At 46.0% G+C, this 17,482-nt stretch overlaps 1 protein-coding gene across 1 annotated transcript in view; it reads left to right on the top strand.

Moving 5' to 3' along the window:
* The first annotated feature begins 1,558 nt into the window (after positions 1 to 1,558).
* The window catches only part of HPX (hemopexin), a 37,680-nt gene continuing 21,756 nt past the window's right edge, over positions 1,559 to 17,482 (top strand). Inside the window, exons 1-2 of the mRNA XM_082247738.1 lie at positions 1,559 to 1,654; positions 13,486 to 13,556. Of these exons, the coding sequence (XP_082103864.1) occupies positions 1,590 to 1,654; positions 13,486 to 13,556 (136 nt within the window). The 5' untranslated portion in view covers positions 1,559 to 1,589. The remainder of the gene's footprint in view (positions 1,655 to 13,485; positions 13,557 to 17,482) is intronic.

Here is a 17,482-nt window from a genome sequence, read left to right as displayed (position 1 = left end):
CACTCGCCACTGCCGAAGCATTTTCAGGCACGGGGCAATGTAAGCCGGGAGCTTACCATGTTGGACCCTCAGAATTTTCACTGGCCCGCCATTCTCCCAGCTTCGCAGAACAGGCCTAAACCAGGACTGAAAAATATCAACCCACCCAGGCGGTTCCTCTGAAAGCATGTTACCAAAATTATATTTCAAAAACATCAGAGAAAAGAATACCACCGGGTTGACCAAACCTGGGCTACCCATCCGCCTGGGAAGGTAGGTTATAGACCTTTTAATGAGGTCCAGTCTGTTCCCCCATAGCAGCTGGAAGAAACAGCTGTAGATCTTTGCATAGAGAGACACTGGCAAAACACAGACTAAGCTGACATACAGAAATACTGGGATCAGGTAAGTTTTAATCAGGTTAATCCTTTCCCTGTAAGAGAGTTTCCATTCCTTCCAGCTGGCAATCTTGGCATCTGCATCTTGTAGCCTGCTTTCCCAATTTGCATGGCCATAATCACCGGGACCAAATTTGATGCCTAAAACTTTAATTTCCTGTCGGGGGTCTGGGAAGGTGTCCGGAAGCTCAAAGACATCGCCTTCTTCTCCCATCCAAAAAACTTCACTCTTATCCTGATTGGTCTTTGAGACGGATGCCTCAGCATACTGCTCCATCACCGAGACCACCTCCTTCGCCTCCTCTGTCCCAGAGATGAAAACAGACACGTCATCAGCATAGGCCACAACCCTCAAAGGGGGCTCACCAGGAATGGCCAAAGGCACCCCTCACAACGGTCCGCTCTCTAACCTCCTGATGAAGGTATTGATTGTGAACGCGTTCATCCTCCCCCAACCGCTGCATGGTGATTAGGAAGAAGCCAGTTGGAGAGCTCCCAGGCTTGATGTTTGTTCCAGCTGAGACCAAAGCAGAGTGAGCCAGCTGCACCGTGCACAACAGCACCACCTGGTGGAGAGACTGATGTGACTGGCTCAGTGTTCTCTGTACAGCACTGCGGTATATGTCAGAGCTATACTGTATAAATGTATAATAATAATAGAGTGTCACTGTGGGGGGACATTAGAGTGTAAGCTCCTCTGGTACAGAGACTGATGTGACTGGCTCAGTGATCTCTGTACAGCACTGCGGTATATGTCAGAGCTACATAAATATATAATAATAATAGTGTGTGACTGTGGGGGGACATTAGAGTGTAAGCTCCTCTGGTACAGAGACTAATGTGACTGGCTCAGTGATCTCTGTACAGCACTGCGGTATATGTCAGAGCTATATAAATATATAATAATGATAATAGTGGTTCACTGTGGGGGGACATTAGAGTGTAAGCTTCTTTGGTGCAGAGACTGTACCCTTTCCAGAAGGAGTTCAGTCCTCATATTTTTTTGATGACAGGTTCCCTTTAATATAAGTGATCCAGAATAGTATGTCAGTGTGCCTGGCAGGGGGAGGCGATGGGGATTTTGTTTTCCTAGATTGAGTAATTTGGGGCAGAGATTGTATCTCAGGTGCTGCCAGGAAGACATTGTGCAACGTGCATTCATCTGTATAAATCACTCTGAGCGACAAGCTGACAGTCACAGCCACTATCACCATGAGGGTCCCCATCGCACTGTGCTCCCTCCTGTACCTCCTCTGCCTCTCCAACGCCTATCCACTGTGAGTATACTGTGTGAGTGTGTTTGCTGTATTCTATAGGGTGTCAGTACCAGCTCAGCTATGGGAAGTCTTCCTCTACTCTGTGTGTCCTCCTTCACACGTGTGGGTCTTATATATATATATATATATAGATATATAGATATATATATATATATCTATATATCTATATCTATATATATATATATATATATATATATATATATATATATATATATATATATATATATATATATATATATATATATAGACACACGCACTATATTACCATAAGTATTGGGACGCCTGCCTTTACACACACATGAACTTTAATGGCATCCCAGTCTTAGTCCGTAGGGTTCAATATTGAGTTGGCCCACCCTTTGCAGCTATAACAGCTTCAACTCTTCTGGGAAGGCTGTCCACAAGGTTTAGGAGTGTGTCTATGGGAATGTTTGACCATTCTTCCAGAAGCGCATTTCTGAGGTCTGGCACTGATGTAGGATGAGAAGGCCTGGCTCGCAGTCTTATTTATCCCAAAGGTGTTCTATCGGGTTGAGGTCAGGACTCTGTGCAGGCCAGTCAAGTTCTTGCACCCCCAGACTCACTCATCCATGTCTTTATGGACCTTGCTTTGTGCACTGGTCCCAATCATTTGGTGGAGAGGGGATTATGATGTGGGTTTGTTTTTAAGAGGTTGGGATTGGTTCCTTAGTTCCAGTGAAGGAACTCCTAAAGGCGTCAGCATACCAAGACATTTTGGGCAATTTCACGCTCCCAACTTTGTAGGAACAGTTTGGGGATGGCCCTTCTGATTATGCAATCAATCAGATGTCAAAAAATGATAATTTGGTTCAACACCAATGAAAAACCGGCTGCCAATGATTTGTTATACTGAGGAAAGTTGCCTACAGCTGTAAAATCAGTCACTTTCCACTCTAGAAGCTTTATTTGTATAGCTGTGGGTCCATGGAAAATGCATGCAAATTCTTTCTGTGCTAATGGGGCAAAGTTGAATGTCCTCCAGTTGTATTCCCTGCAATTTGAATGTGTGAATACACAAAATACCACATACTTGGCCACTAGATGGCGCCGACTATCATAGGGAATTAGTATGACTTTAGCACCACCTAGTGGCCATAATGATGTTTTTTCAGCCAGTGTCAGGACAAGGTCACCTAGAGCCCGGGGCAAATATACCATAGTGCGCTCCCCCAATATTGAGTGCTTATCTGCATGCTTAGCTCCAATCCTCTCATTCCACATATTCTCCCATGCTCCCAGCACATTCTGCCCCCCACCCCAATAACAAAATTCTCCCTTCTTAACACAAATCCTCTAACCCTCAAATTTCCCCTCTGAGCATGCAAAAAAACCTCTCCCTCCACCACTCCAAATCCCCCATCCTAGCACAAATCCCCCACCCCCAAATTTTCCCTTCTAGAACAAATGCCACCCAATCATCCATACTAGCACAAATCCCCCTCCCCAAAAACATTCCCCTCCTAGCAAAAATTCCCTCCTCCCACCATATTACCTTTTCTAGGTATGTCACAGTACATGTTGGCATTCATGGTTCTCTCAATGAACTGTAGCTCCCCAGTGCCGGCAGCACTCATGCAGCCCCAGACCCAGACACTCCCACCACCATGCTTGACTGTAGGCAAGACAAACTTGTCTTTGTACTCCTCACCTGGTTGTCATCACACACGCCTGACACCATCTGAACCAAATAAGTTTATCTTGGTCTCATCAGACCACAGGACATGGTTCCAGTATTCCAAGTCCTTAGTCTGCTTGTCTTCAGCAAACTGTTTGCAGGCTTTCTTGTGCATCATCTTTAGAAGACGCTTCCTTCTGGGATGACAGCCATGCAGATCAATTTGGTGCAGTGTGCGGCGTATGGTCTGAGCACTGACAGGCTGACCCCCCACCCCTTCAACCTCTGCAGCAATGCTGGCAGCACTCATACATCTATTTCCCAAAGACAACCTCTGGATATGACGCTGAGCACGTGCACTCGACTTCTTTGGTTGACCGTGGCAAGGCCTGTTCTGAAAGGAACCGCTGTATGGTCTTGGCCACCGTGCTGCAGCTCAGTTTCAGGGTCTCGCAATCTTCGTATAGCCGAGGCCATCTTTATGTAGAGCAACAATTCTTTTTATCAGATCTTCAGAGAGTTCTTTGCCATGAGGTGCCATGTTGAACTTGCAGTGACCAGTATGAGAGAGTGAGAGCGATAACACCAAATTTAACTCCTGCTCCCCGTTCACACCTGAGACCTTGTAACACTAATGAGTCACATGACACCGGGGAGGGAAAATGGCTAATTGGGCCCAATTTGGACATTTTTCCTTAGGGGTGTACTCACTTTTGTTGCCAGCGGTTTAGGCATTAATGGCTGTGTGTTGAGTTATTTTGAGGGGACAGCAAATTTCCACTGTTATACAAGCTGTACACTCACTACTTTACATTGTAGCAAAGTGTAATTTCTTCAGTGTTGTCACATGAAAAGATAGAATGAAATATTTACAAAAATGTGAGGGGTGTACTCACTTTTGTGAGATACTGTAGCTGCAGTTAGACAGATGTCTGAGCCTGGACAAAGTCAGCTGCGTCCAAGTTCGGACATCTGTCCCTAACCGCAGCTATCTGCTGTAAATCTACAAAACAGGAAGCAAGAGAAAATCCCTCCAAAGTAATATCAGATCTAGAAGATTTCCCCTTAATTCCTGTTCTGTGGACAAATGTCGATTCTTGCTGCCAACATCCGGCAGACGCAGCTACTCGGTCATGTGACAGAGACCTTACAGCTCCTGAGTTTACAGAGCAAATCCCGGCTGTCATTTTTCAGTGGCAACAGGCAGATAGACAGGAAAAGTACAAATCTCCCTTCCTTTTCTTTCCTTTTCTTTCCTTTTCTTTCCTTTTCTTTCCTTTTCTTTTTTTTTAAGCTTTGCAGTGCACACCTAAAAACTAGCACCAGGTGCATAACAAAGGGAGCACATGAAAGAGTGCACAGGGTGTATGGTGTACACCAGAGGCGTAACTAGAACCTTCAGGGCCCCCGGTACAGGAAACCATGAAGGGCCTCCCGGACCCCTTCCTTCAAGCCTGGGGCTCTTCCCACTGATCCTGGGGCCCTTTACTCTCGTTGCGGGGGCCCTTTATTACAGTCCTGCAGTGGGACCCTTTCACAAGTTCTGCAGTGGGCCCCCTTCCTGCCATCTTGGGGCCTCCCCACGGTGGTGGAATGCCAGGGCCTGGTCGCAAGTGTGACCTTTGGAAGTTCACCCACTGGTGGCGGTAGTTTTTATTTTTTGGTTTTTTAATTGTATTTTTTGTTATCATTTTTTTTATTTTTTTTTTTACAATGTCACTGACTATGACTCTGTCCATTCAGAAAAGGAAGGAGCTGGTAAATTACATATTTACCAACCCCTTCCTGGTTCTTTATTGTGACACATCCCCTGAAGCAGAGGGGAGGGAGCACAGTGGGGAGGAGCACAGTAGGGGGTGGGGCAGCACAGTGCTGGGGGGGGGGGAAACCAGGCAGGGCTGGAGGGACGGTAGCCCTGGGCACAATGGTTTATTGCAGGGATGGGGGGGCACCTTGACCCTAACCCTAAGGGAAGGAGGTGGCGCAGTTTGGCATTCTTGCCCTGGGCCCTGGATGACCTTGTCCCAGCACTGGAACCAGGGGAGCACACAGGGGCCCAGAGACAGCAGAACACAAGTGAACTGGATAGGAGGAGTGGTGGGGGCAGTATACAGAGGAGAGGGGAGGGAGCACAGTGGGGGGGGGGCAATGGGGGGGGAGCAGTGAGGGGGGGGGCCAGGGGAACACACAGGGGCCCAGAGACAGCAGAACACAAGTGAACTGGATAGGAGGAGTGGTGGGGGCAGCATACAGAGGAGAGGGGAGGGAGCACAGTGGGGGGGGGGAGCAGTGAGGGGGGGACCAGGGGAGCACACAGGGGCCCAGAGACAGCAGAACAGAAGTGAACTGGATAGGAGGAGTGGTGGGGGCAGTATACAGAGGAGAGGGGAGGGAGCACAGTGGGGGGGGCACAGTGGGGGGGGACCAGGGGAGCACACGGGGGCCCAGAGACAGCAGAACACAGGTGAACTGGATAGGAGGAGTGGCGGGGGCAGCATACAGAGGAACCAATCTCCTCCATTTTCCTCCTGCAGCTACAGGAGGAAAAAGGAGGACAGTGATTTCTCTACATGCTGCCCCCGCCTCTCCTATCAAGGTGTACAGGGGAGCCGCACAGGCCCCCTTGGAGCATGGGGCCCGGTTGCAATTGCAACCCCTGTAGTTATGCCCCTGGTGTACATTTTGCCCTCCACCAAAGAGAAAGGACCCTGGCCCCGATCCCCTGGGGGGACAAGACGACAGACAAATACTGGGGTATATGTGGTTCACCCAGCCAAATCCAGGCAGACCCCATACTTCAGGGAACCTGCAGAAGCAAGGAGCTCCATATACTAGATGGGGCTTCCCTGAAATGCCTAACCCATCCCACCCCAAAGACTTTCAGGTTAAGTCCGAGGACTTACACCCTACTAATTGGGAGTTAAAGTGCATCCTGCTGTGCGAAAAAATATAAAAAATAGTGGAAAGAAATAAAGAAAAAGTTCTTTGGTGCTATTGTGAAATCCATTGACAAAGTACAGCTTGTGCACTTCCATGAATTTCTCGTCAATGTGTGTAGGACATCTAGTGTCCACAATTGGAATTACACAAAAGCAGCCGAGTACAGCTGCATACAGCTGTTCGAAGTGTAGAAGGATTAGAACTCTCAATGATTTATTGACTGATATCTGGGGCTCCCTTAGGGTACATTCACACTAAAGCGTTTCATGAACGCACAATCGCACAATTCTGCATGCATTCACGAAACATTTAAAAATAGCGTTAAGCCTAGTGATCAACCGATATTGTTTTTTCACCGCTGATACTGATACCGATATTTTGGTCATCGGATATCGGTATCAGCCGACATCTGCCGATATTTTCGGACATTAATTTTTTTTTTTTTAATGTCTACAGGTACTGTGGTGGAGGGATCTGGAGGTCTAAAAGACCCCAAATCCCTCCTCTGCACTTACAGCATTCAAAATGCCAAGTTTGGCTGTTTTGAATGCTGTAAGATTTTGAATTCGGTGCCGCCAGTACCCGGAAGTGATGTCAATTCAAAGAAATGGAGACTCGGTCAGAAGGCGGCGGTGCAGATGGAGACCCGGTCAGACGGCGGCGCTAAAGGTAGGATGCCCAGGTCTCCCGGTGGGACGGGAGACCCGGGCGAGCCGTGGAAGGCGGCGGGAGGGGGGGGGACGTCCCCTCCCACTCCTTGGAATGACAGTCGAGCGACTTCTCAGCCGCATCAGCTGTCATTACAAGACAGCCGACCCTCGGCTATGGACGCCGGTACCGGGGTGATGCCCCCTTCCCGAAATTTCGGCAATATTGGTAAATCAAAAGGCCGATTCTGATATATCGGGGAAAGTGCACATCGGCCCTCGATATAGCGGTCAATCCCTAGTTAAGCCACGTCATATGTTTTTTTTTTCTTCATGTCAAAATCAATGGTTCCTTATGGGACCCCATTGATTTGAATGGAAGTCGCATCCAAGTCGAATCATGATGATCCGACTTGTGGTGCGACTTGCACTCCAAGGATCTTGAAGAGAAACTCCACGCCAAAATGGAAAAAAAACGGCGTGGGGGGTCCTTCCCCCCGCCCCCACCGGGTTTCATACCAGACCTATTGGTCTGGTATGGATTTTGGGGGGACCCTACGCCCTTTTTTGGAATTGGGTTCCCCTCAAAATCCATACCAGACCAAAGGGGCCTGGTTTTTCCATTTTCCATTTTGGCGTGGAGTTCCCCTTCAAGATCCTAAGAGCGCAAGTCACACCACAAGTCAGGTCTTGGATGCGACTTCTATTCAAATCAATGGGCTTAAAGCCGTATAAAAAACAGCTCATAGGCAACCACTGATTTTGAACGGAGGCAGGAAAACGCGGCTAAAAGTCAACGCGGCCAAACACGCATAAAAGCCAATGGAAAAAGCTACTAAAAGCGCGTTTTTACAGCTGCTTTTCCCAGGCGTTGGTAGTGGCTCTGCAGCTCGGGGCCTTAATGGCACTTCAAATGTGGCAAAATACGCAGAGCTAATTTGGGCAGCTCAGTAACCGCTTGCCGACCGCCCCACGCAAAAATACTGCAGGAGAGAGGCTCGGCTGCGCAAAATCTCGTAGCTCTACGTGAATTTGTGCACGCGGTCTCGGTGGCGTGTGTGCCGCCGGAGTCGCGCTCCTGCTGTGTTTAGACACAGCGGGAGGTGGGCCGCGGGAGGAGGGGCAGCGATTGCCGCTGGCCTCCTGCTATTATCAGATAAACTGACAGAAGACCCGCCTGCTTATGTATACAAAGCAGGCGGATCTTCTGTCACACAGACAGGGAGAGATCAGCAGTTTCAGCTAAACTACAACCCCCGATCTCTCTGTGCCTGTCACAGAACCCCCCCCCCCCCCCCCCGACAGTCAGTAAGCACAGTTAGGCATACATTAACCTCTTTGATCACCCCCAGTGTTAACCCCTTCCTTGCCAGTGTCATTTATACAATAACAGTGCATATTATTTAGCACTGATCACTGTATTGGTGTCACTGGTCCCCAAAACATGTCAAAAATGTCAGTTAGGGGTCCGATCTGGCCACCCCAATGTCGCAGTCCCGCTAAAAATCGCAGATCACCGCCATTACTGATAAAAAAAAAAATAAATAAAACGTCAAAAAATCTATCCCGTAGTTTTGTAAACGCTATAACTTTTGCGCAAACCAATTAAAATACACTTTTTGTGATTTTTTTTTTATTTTTTTTTACCAAATATATGTAGCAGAATACAAATTGGCCTAAACTTATAAAAAAAAAAAATTAGATTGTTTAAAAAATTTTTATTGGGAATGTTTTATAGCATAAAGTAAAAACTATGGCGTTTTTTTTCAAAATTGTCGCTTTTTTTTTGTTTATAGCGCAAAATCTAAAAAACGCAGAGGTGATCAAATACCGCCAAAAGAAATCTCTGTTTGTGGGAAAAAAGGACGTCAATTTTATTTGGGTACAGCGTCGCACGACCGCGCAATTTTTCGATAAAGTAACGCAGTGCCGAATCACAAAAAATGGCCTGGTCCATGGGCGTTCACAAGGGGGGGGGGGGGGGGGCGAGGGCCCCCCTGGAAATCTCCTGGCCTGCTCTAGGAGGGGAATCTATGGGGACCCTGCTCTAAAGGGGATCTATGGGGGACCCTGGCCTGGCCTGCTCTAAAGGGGGATCTATGGATCTATGAGGATCCTGACCTGCTCTAAAAGGGGATCTATAGGGATCCTGACCTGCTCTAAAGGGGGATCTATGAGGGACCCTGGCCTGGCCTGCTCTAAAGGGGGATCTATGGGGACCTTGGCCTGCTCTAAAGGGGATCTATGGGGGCACCCCGGCCTGGCCTGCTCTAAAGGGGGATCTATGGGGATCCTGACCTGCTCTAAAGGGGGATTTATGGGGATCCTGACCTGCTCTACAGGGGATCTATGAGGGACCCTGGCCTGGCATGCTCTAAAGGGGGATCTATGGGGACCCTGGCCTGCTCTATAGGGGATCTATGAGGGACCCTAGCATGGCCTGGCCTGCTCTAAAGGGGGATCTATGGGGACCCTGGCCTGCTCTACAGGGGATCTATGGGGACCCTGGCCTGGCCTGCTCTAAAGGGGGATCTATGGGGGCACCCTGGCCTGGCCTGCTCTAAAGGGGGATCTATGGGGACCCTGGCCTGCTCTACAGGGGATCTATGGGGACCCTGGCCTGCTCCAAAGGGGGTCATATTGGCCAAATATATACATACTCTTTGCAGGGAGAGCCTGGAGTACCTGGTGGTGCAGGAAAGCACGGGGAATATAGGCTAAAAGGTAAGACTAAAGAGGGATCCATGGGAACCCTGGCCGGCGCTAAAGGAGGATCTATGGGGGACCCTAAACTGGCCTTCTCTAAAGGGGGATCTATGGGGACCCTGCTCTAAAGGGGATCTATGGGGAACCTGGCCTTGCCTGCTGTAAAGGAGGATCTATGGGGGACCCTGGCCTGGGTTTCTCTAAAGGGGGATATATGGGGACCCTGCTCTAAAGGGGATCTATGGGGGGCCCTGGCCTGGGTTTCTCTAAAGGGGGATCTATGGGGACCCTGCTCTAAAGGGGATCTATGGGGGACACTGGCCTGCTGTAAAGGGGGAATCTATGGGGGCAAAAAGGGGCGGAGCATGGGTGACCTTAAAATGATGCCCCACCCTGAAAAAAGTTCTGTGGACGCCCATGGCCTGGTCATTAGGGGGTAAAACCTTCCGGAGCTGAAGTGAATAAAAATGAATGTGCATAGAGCAAAATCGCACATCTGCACAGCGAGATTTTGCACGTGTTTACAAAACTTTGTAGTTTGAACCTTATAGTGGCCCCCCACACACACTTCAATAAATTAACGATTTATTTTCTAATCGATCTCTTTTGATAGGAATAATCGATCTATGGTCAACAACCCTCCCAATCGATATGCCACACACTGGAAGTGGATATCGAATAATAACCAATATACGATCGCAGGTTATCAAAAACATCACTATTTCCACCATGTGATCACATAATCTGATCAATCAAAATACAGTCAATTTTCACTAACGAGGTGACCCAGTGCTGCCGATCAATGCAAAATGATCAATAATATTCTGGTCTGGACCTTTCGACTCGGTTCGATTGAATCTGATCAAAACTGAGTCTAAATGAATCAGCTGTTCGATTGTTCATTTTGATCGAATCACGCATTGATTGGATAACAATGATCAAAACATTAATAAAAGTGAGGAAAACTGCGCTTCGGTCAATATGGAAAAGAAAAAAAAGAAATATTAAAATTGATTTACTAAAACTGGAGGGTGCAAACTCTGGTGCAGCTGTGCATGGCAGCCAATCAGCTTCTGACTTCAGCTTGTTCAATGAAGCTTTGATAATAAAACCTAAAAGCTGATTGGTTTCTACGCAGAGCTCTCTATTGAACCAAGCACCATTTTTGCTTTAACCACTTCTGGACCGGAAGGATTTTCCCCCTTAATGACCAGACCATATTTTGCGATTCGGCACTGCGTTATTTTAATGGACAATTGCGCGGTCGTGCGACGCCGTACCCAAATAAAATTGATGTCCTTTTTTTTCCCCACAAATAGAGCTTTCTTTTGCTGGTATTTTTAAATATAATTTTTTATTTTTTACGCTATAAACAAAAAAAAAAGCGACAATTCCGAAAAAAAAAACAATATTTTTAACATTCTGCTATATGACATTCCCAAAAAAATAAAAATTTAAAAATCAAAATTTTTAAATATAAAATTTTTATTTTTTACGCTATAAACAAAAAAAAAGCGACAATTCCGAAAAAAAAAAACAATATTTTTAACATTCTGCTATATGACATTCCCAAAAAAAATAAAAATTTAAAAATCAAAATTTTTAAATATAAAATTTTTATTTTTTACGCTATAAACAAAAAAAGAGCGACAATTCCGAAAAAAAAAAACAATATTTTTCACATTCTGCTATATAACATTCCCCAAAAAAAATTTAAAAATCTAAATTTTTTTAACATTTTAGGCCAATTTGTTTTCTGCTACATATTTTTGGTAAAAAAAAAACAAAATCGCAGTAAGCGTATTTTGATTGGTTTGCGCAAAAGTTATTGCGTCTACTAACTACGGCAAAGATTTATGTAATTTTTATTGTTTTTTTTTTTACTAGTAATGGCGGTGATCTGCGATTTTTAGCTGGACTGCGACATTGCGGCGGACAGATCGGACCCCTAACTGACATTTTTGACACTTTTAGGGCGACCAGTGACATTACTACACTAATCAGTGCTAAAAATATGCACTGGTACTGTAATGACACTGGCAGGGAAGGGGTTAACACTGTGGGTGATCAAAGGGTTAAATGTGAGCCTAGGGGAGTGTTTTCTAACTGTATGGGGGAGGGGCTTGTGAAATGACCATAGAGACCTGTGTTGCTATATATAAGGATCACAGGCACTCTGTGATCATTCCAGAGAGAACGGTCAGCTGTGTTTACAACAGCTGACCGTTCTTCTCTCTCAGCGGGGAACGATCGCGGGTGTCAGGTGGCAATCAGAGCCACCTGACCCGTGCATCGGGTCCCCACTGCCCAGTGGGGGCGGGAGCGCGCCGCCGGCGTTGGGCTCTCGCCCCCTAGCTGCAGGCGCATGACCGACGTATACCTACTGTATGTAGGTTCGCGCAGGAGGGGCTGCCTGTCGCAAAATAACTGCGGCAGGTGGTCCTTAACCGGTTAAAGAGCCCATTTTTTTTCATCATAAAAAAAATTCCTTTTTTTTTTTTCTTTTTCTTTTTTTATTGTAGATGTGAGGTGTGAGGTCTTTTTGACCCCAGATCTCACATTAAAGAGGTCCTGTCCTGCTTATTTCTATTACAAGGGATGTTTACATTCAATGTAATAGGAATAAAAGTGATCAAAAATATTTTTTTAAGTGTAAAAATAAAAAATAAAAAAAATAATAAATAAAAAATAAATAATAAATAAAAAATAAATAGGAAAAAAAAATTAAAGCGCCCCGTCCCCATTAGCTAACGCGCAGAAGCGAATGCATACGTAAGTCACACCCACATATGTAAACAGTGTTAAAACCACACATGTGAGGTATCGCCGCGATCGTTAGAGCGAGAACAATCATTTCTGAGCCCTAGACCTCCTCTGTAATTCTTAGCTGGTAACCTCTAAAGATTTTTAAAGTGTCGCCTATGGAGATTTTTAAGTGCCAATTGTTTTTCGCCATTCCACGAGCGTGCGCATTTTTGAAGCATGACATGTTGGGTATCTATTTACTCGGCGTAACATCATCTTTCACATTGTGGAAAAAAATTGGGCCAACTTTACTGTTTTCTTATTTTTTTAATTAAAAAAAGTGAATTTTTTCCCAAAAAATTGCGATCGTAAGACTGCTGTGCAAATACGGTGTGATAAAAAATATTGCAACGATCTCCATTTTATTCTCAAGGGTCTCTGCTAAAAAAAAAATATATAATGTTTCGTGGGTTCTAAGTAATTTTCTAGCAAAAAAAAAAATTATTTTACCTTGTAAACAACAAGTGTCAGAAAAAGTCCCCGGTCCAGAATTGGTTAAGAAAGGTAATATACTAACAAATCAAATACTGTAAAAGAGTTTTTAAATGATAAAAAAAAATTGTTGGCCAATGAGAAAATGGCTTCAGGAAAATTTCTGGCTACAGGATGAGGTGACAGCAGGCTCCGCCCAACACGTTTCGTCACATCTGACCTTGTGCATGGCGATGATAAAAACGTGTATGGCCTCCCATTGGGGGGATTCACTCTTACTTCCTGTCCTGCTGAGAAAGTTTTATCAGAAAGGGAATGAGAGGATCTCTTCAATAACAATGCAGAGGGAAATACACTTTTTTTAAGTATAGCAGAGAAAGATTAGAACCCGTCAGATTTTTTTTGCTGTCATGTCCCTGTTGCAGATTTTCCACCACTTGGAAAAATCGTAGTCACCATTACAGGAAGTGGGAGGAAATCTCTCCAATGGAGTCCAGATTAGAAATAAAAACCCAACAGGAGTTCTAAACCTTCACCACTCTATTGAAAAAATTAAAATAAAATTGTACATTCAGGTTGTACCATGTGTAGACTCTTTAAAGCATGCAAGTAGGAAGTGCACAGTACAATTATGACCCAACCATAACATCACCTTTTCATTCCAGAATAAAAGGCCGGCACAATGACACCGGAACCAACTTGTTTTCTCCTTCTGACTCCGCCCACAACGTCACAGGTGAGTCCCCCCACCTTCACACCGGGAGGGTAGGCATGATTTTCAGGGTCATCGATTGGTGGTTTTGCTGTACGTTTGCTGTAAATGAATTGCCTCCACCTTAGACCTGCAGGGGGCTCTGTAGCCAATACCGGTCATACATGTACCAATCTGATCATTCAATGAATTGATCATATTCATATTCTGATTGAATCCAGCAATTATTGATTGGCTATAAGTATAAAGGAGATAACCGCGCTAATACAGTAATGGAAAGCTGCAGCTTCAGGTGAGACAGCACCAAACAAGATAGAAAATAGGAAAAAGCCGCGCTCCTGACCCAAATAAGGATATTGCAAAATGATAATCTCTTGGGGAACAAATGTCAAATAAGCACCCAAGGTGAAATCACTCACACATATAAATATGATATAGAGATTAGCAAAAAATAAGTCTGTACATGAACAGAGATATCACAATAAAAATAATAATAATGTTATGTAAGGTCAAAGACCATAAAGTTCTTATAGTTCATATGTGATCAAATAGTCCCAGAAAGGAATGCCCAGAACGGTGAAGTGAAGGAATCCAATGGGTTAACACCTCAGTGCTGCACAAAGGTAACACACATGTCCATAGGCGGCTCTCTAATTAGGCAAATTAGGCGGTCGCCTAAGGCCTCGCACCTACAGGGGCCTCGCGGCCAGTGGCGGAGCAACAACATTTAGAAGGGCGCAATCAGGGAAATCTCCTAAGTAAAAGATTGTTTTAAATCCTCGGATATAAAAGTTGCAGCAGTGTGCTGCAGTCCCTTCACTGCGGCTGACAGGTGTCTGTTGTCCGCTGGGTGGCTAGGGGAAAAGGAGAGGGCCCCTGGGTAGCTAAGGGAAGAGGAGTGGGCCCCTGGGTGGCTGAAGGAGAAGGAGAGGGCAACTGGGTGGCTAAGGGAGGAGAGGGCCCCTGTGTGGCTGAGGGAGAAGGAGAGGGCCCCTGGGTGGCTGAGGGAGAAGTAGAGGGCCCCTGGGTGGCTGAGGGAGGAGGAGAGGGCCCCTGGGTGGCTGAGGGAAGAGGAGAGGGCCCCTGGGTGGCTGGGGGAGAAAATTCTAGAAACTGTGAATTCATAGTACAAAAGGTTAAGGCTCTTAATATATGCAATTTATACAGTTAATTTTTATTGCTTGAATTATTTTTCCCATTATGGGCGTGAGTGGGGCCTCATGTCCAAGTTTTGCCTTAGGCCTCATAAAGCCTAGAGCCGCCTCTGCACATGTCTCCTTACCAGATGGAGAAGGTAAATGAGCATACAATGGTATTCCACACAGCAGGATCACAGCAGCCCGAGCCTCCAAATAGCCAAAATGATGCTGACACCGGTACCAGCCACAGGGTGGAGCTCAATGCATATACGAGAAAAAAGGGACTGGATAGTGTGATACCGTAAAGACACTTTATTCCATGAACATTAAAAACATACTCACATGGCGGAGAAATAAAATCGCGTGTCAAACATAAACAAGCCGGCCGGCTCTCGTGTAGCCCGTTCCTCCGGGCAGCGTGGTGACGTCAGCACGCCGTACCCTACGCGCTCGTCTGCAAAGACTTCACTTTTCAGTGCCAATTTGAACACCATTAACTGCAGGAAGGAATTGAAGATGAGCACAGCCAGATTGCTTTGGAAGATTCTGAGCGTTTCTCTCCCATAGTGCAAAGCACAATCAGTTTTAGATGCTTTGATCGCTTTTTTATTTTCCAGGAAACGTTTCGCTCTGGAAGGAATCGATGCATAAAACTTTGCTGTATGAATATGGCAAACATTCGCACAGCCCCAACAATAAAAACGTGTGTAGCACCCTCCTAGGTAGGTGCTAGGTAAAAGCATTTGTTGCTCCATCTGCTTATCAGGGGAGCCTGATCTTTAGTTAGGTCTGCTCTCTGTGCTCTGTGTGTATTTATCTGGTCTGAGGGAGTGTCCCTACTGCATCCAATAGGAAGGCCTGTTGGACAGTGGAGGAAACCTGGCCAATGATGCACAAGCTTTTGGAACCGTCTCAGTGGGTTGGCACCTGGAGAGGTGCATCATGGGATTGCAAATAAATGCGCAGAGCACATGTGACAGGGGGTCTTTGGCGGGAAGCAGAGTCCCAGGAGGAGGATAATGGCTGTCTCTCCTTCTGCTAGAAAGGGAAGTGGTCACAGGCAGTCAGCCTGGTGAGCCAGGTGTGGAGCTGAGCCATAGCGGTCCTGAAGATACTGACAGTGGAGCTGCAGGCAGAGCTACCTGGGAAAAACAGTGTCCGTGAGACCAGGGGGGTCTGCCCAGGAAGGGGACCACTCCAGTGAGGTCAGTGGACAGAAGGTCAGGGCAAACAGTCAGTGAGAAAGGGGGTGCCAAGTAGAACCCTGAAGAGTAATCTACCAAATAGTTCGCTGTTTTTTTTTCTCACTTCAGTGGCAGGGTGAAGCAGCGGCCTTGCCGCATTCAACGTAGATAGAAGTCTTCAAGTTTGTGCATAGTTTGCTAAGTTGGAGTATCCCACTCATCCCTTCTCCCATCCCATTATAAAATAAAAACAACAAAAACCAAATCCCCTGGGCTGTTTACTGACTGAGCCAAGAACTTAAAGTGTTAAGAAACTACAAGTCGTTGCTATGGGTAACCCAGGGGAATTTGCTTTAAGCAGCTCCCATGGGAGTAGTGCTGCATTGTATTTTGCAATCTGATTATTGATGATTGTAAGCACCATCTAGCGGCCACGATGCAGTGGTTTTTTTTCCGAAAGACCTCAATCAGGAAATATACCACATTAGAATAAGGTGACCACATTTTCAAAATGAAATCCACCGACATATTTTGATTAATTTTTTGGCAAATGGCACAGGATTATATAATACACAGAGCGCTGGGCACAGGACTGCAAAATACACAGAGCGCTGGGCACAGGACTACATAATACACAGAGCATTGGGCAAAGGACTACATAATACACAGAGTGCTGGGTACAGGACTACATAATACACAGAGCGCTGGGCACATGACTACATAACATACAGAGCGCTGGGCAAAGAACTACATAATACACAGAGCGCTGGGCACAGGACTGCATAATACACAGAGCACTGGGCACATGACTGTAAAATACACAGAGAGCTGGGTATAGGACTACATAATACACAGAGCCCTGGGCACAGGACTACATAATACACAGAGCACTGGGTACAGAACTGCATAATACACAGAGCACTGGGCACAGGACTACATAATACACAGAGAGCTGGGTACAGGACTACATAATACACAGAGCGCTGGGCAAAGAACTACATAATACACAGAGCGCTGGGTACAGGTTTACATAATACACAGAGCACTGGGTACAGAACTGCATAATACACAGAGCACTGGGCACAGGACTACATAATACACAGAGCACTGGGTACAGGACTACATAATACACAGAGTGCTGGGCACAGGACTGTAAAATACACAGAGAGCTGGGTATAGGACTACATAATACACAGAGCGCTGGGCACAGGACTGTAAAATACACACAGAGCGCTGTGCACAGGACTACATAATACACATAGTACTGGGCACAGGACTACATAATTTACAGAGCACTGGGCACAGAACTGCATAATACACAGAGCGCTGGGCACAGGACTGCAAAATACACAGTGCGCTGAGCACAGGACTACATAATACACATAGTACTGGGCACAGGACTACATAATTTACAGAGCACTGGGTACAGGACTGCAAAATACACAGAGCGCTGGGCAAAGGACTACATAATACACAGAGCGCTGGGTACAGGACTACAAAATACAAAGAGCACTGGGCACAGAACTGCATAATACACAGAGCGCTGGGTGCAGGACTACATAATACACAGAGCGCTGGGTACAGGACTGCAAAATACACAGAGCGCTGGGTACAGGACTACATAATA

Source organism: Pelophylax lessonae (genome assembly GCF_965119305.1).
Source record: "Pelophylax lessonae genome assembly, chromosome: 2".
Taxonomy (NCBI): Eukaryota; Metazoa; Chordata; class Amphibia; order Anura; family Ranidae; genus Pelophylax; species Pelophylax lessonae.
Note: the sequence above shows the minus strand (reverse complement) of the source record. Positions and strands in the feature narration are given on the sequence as shown.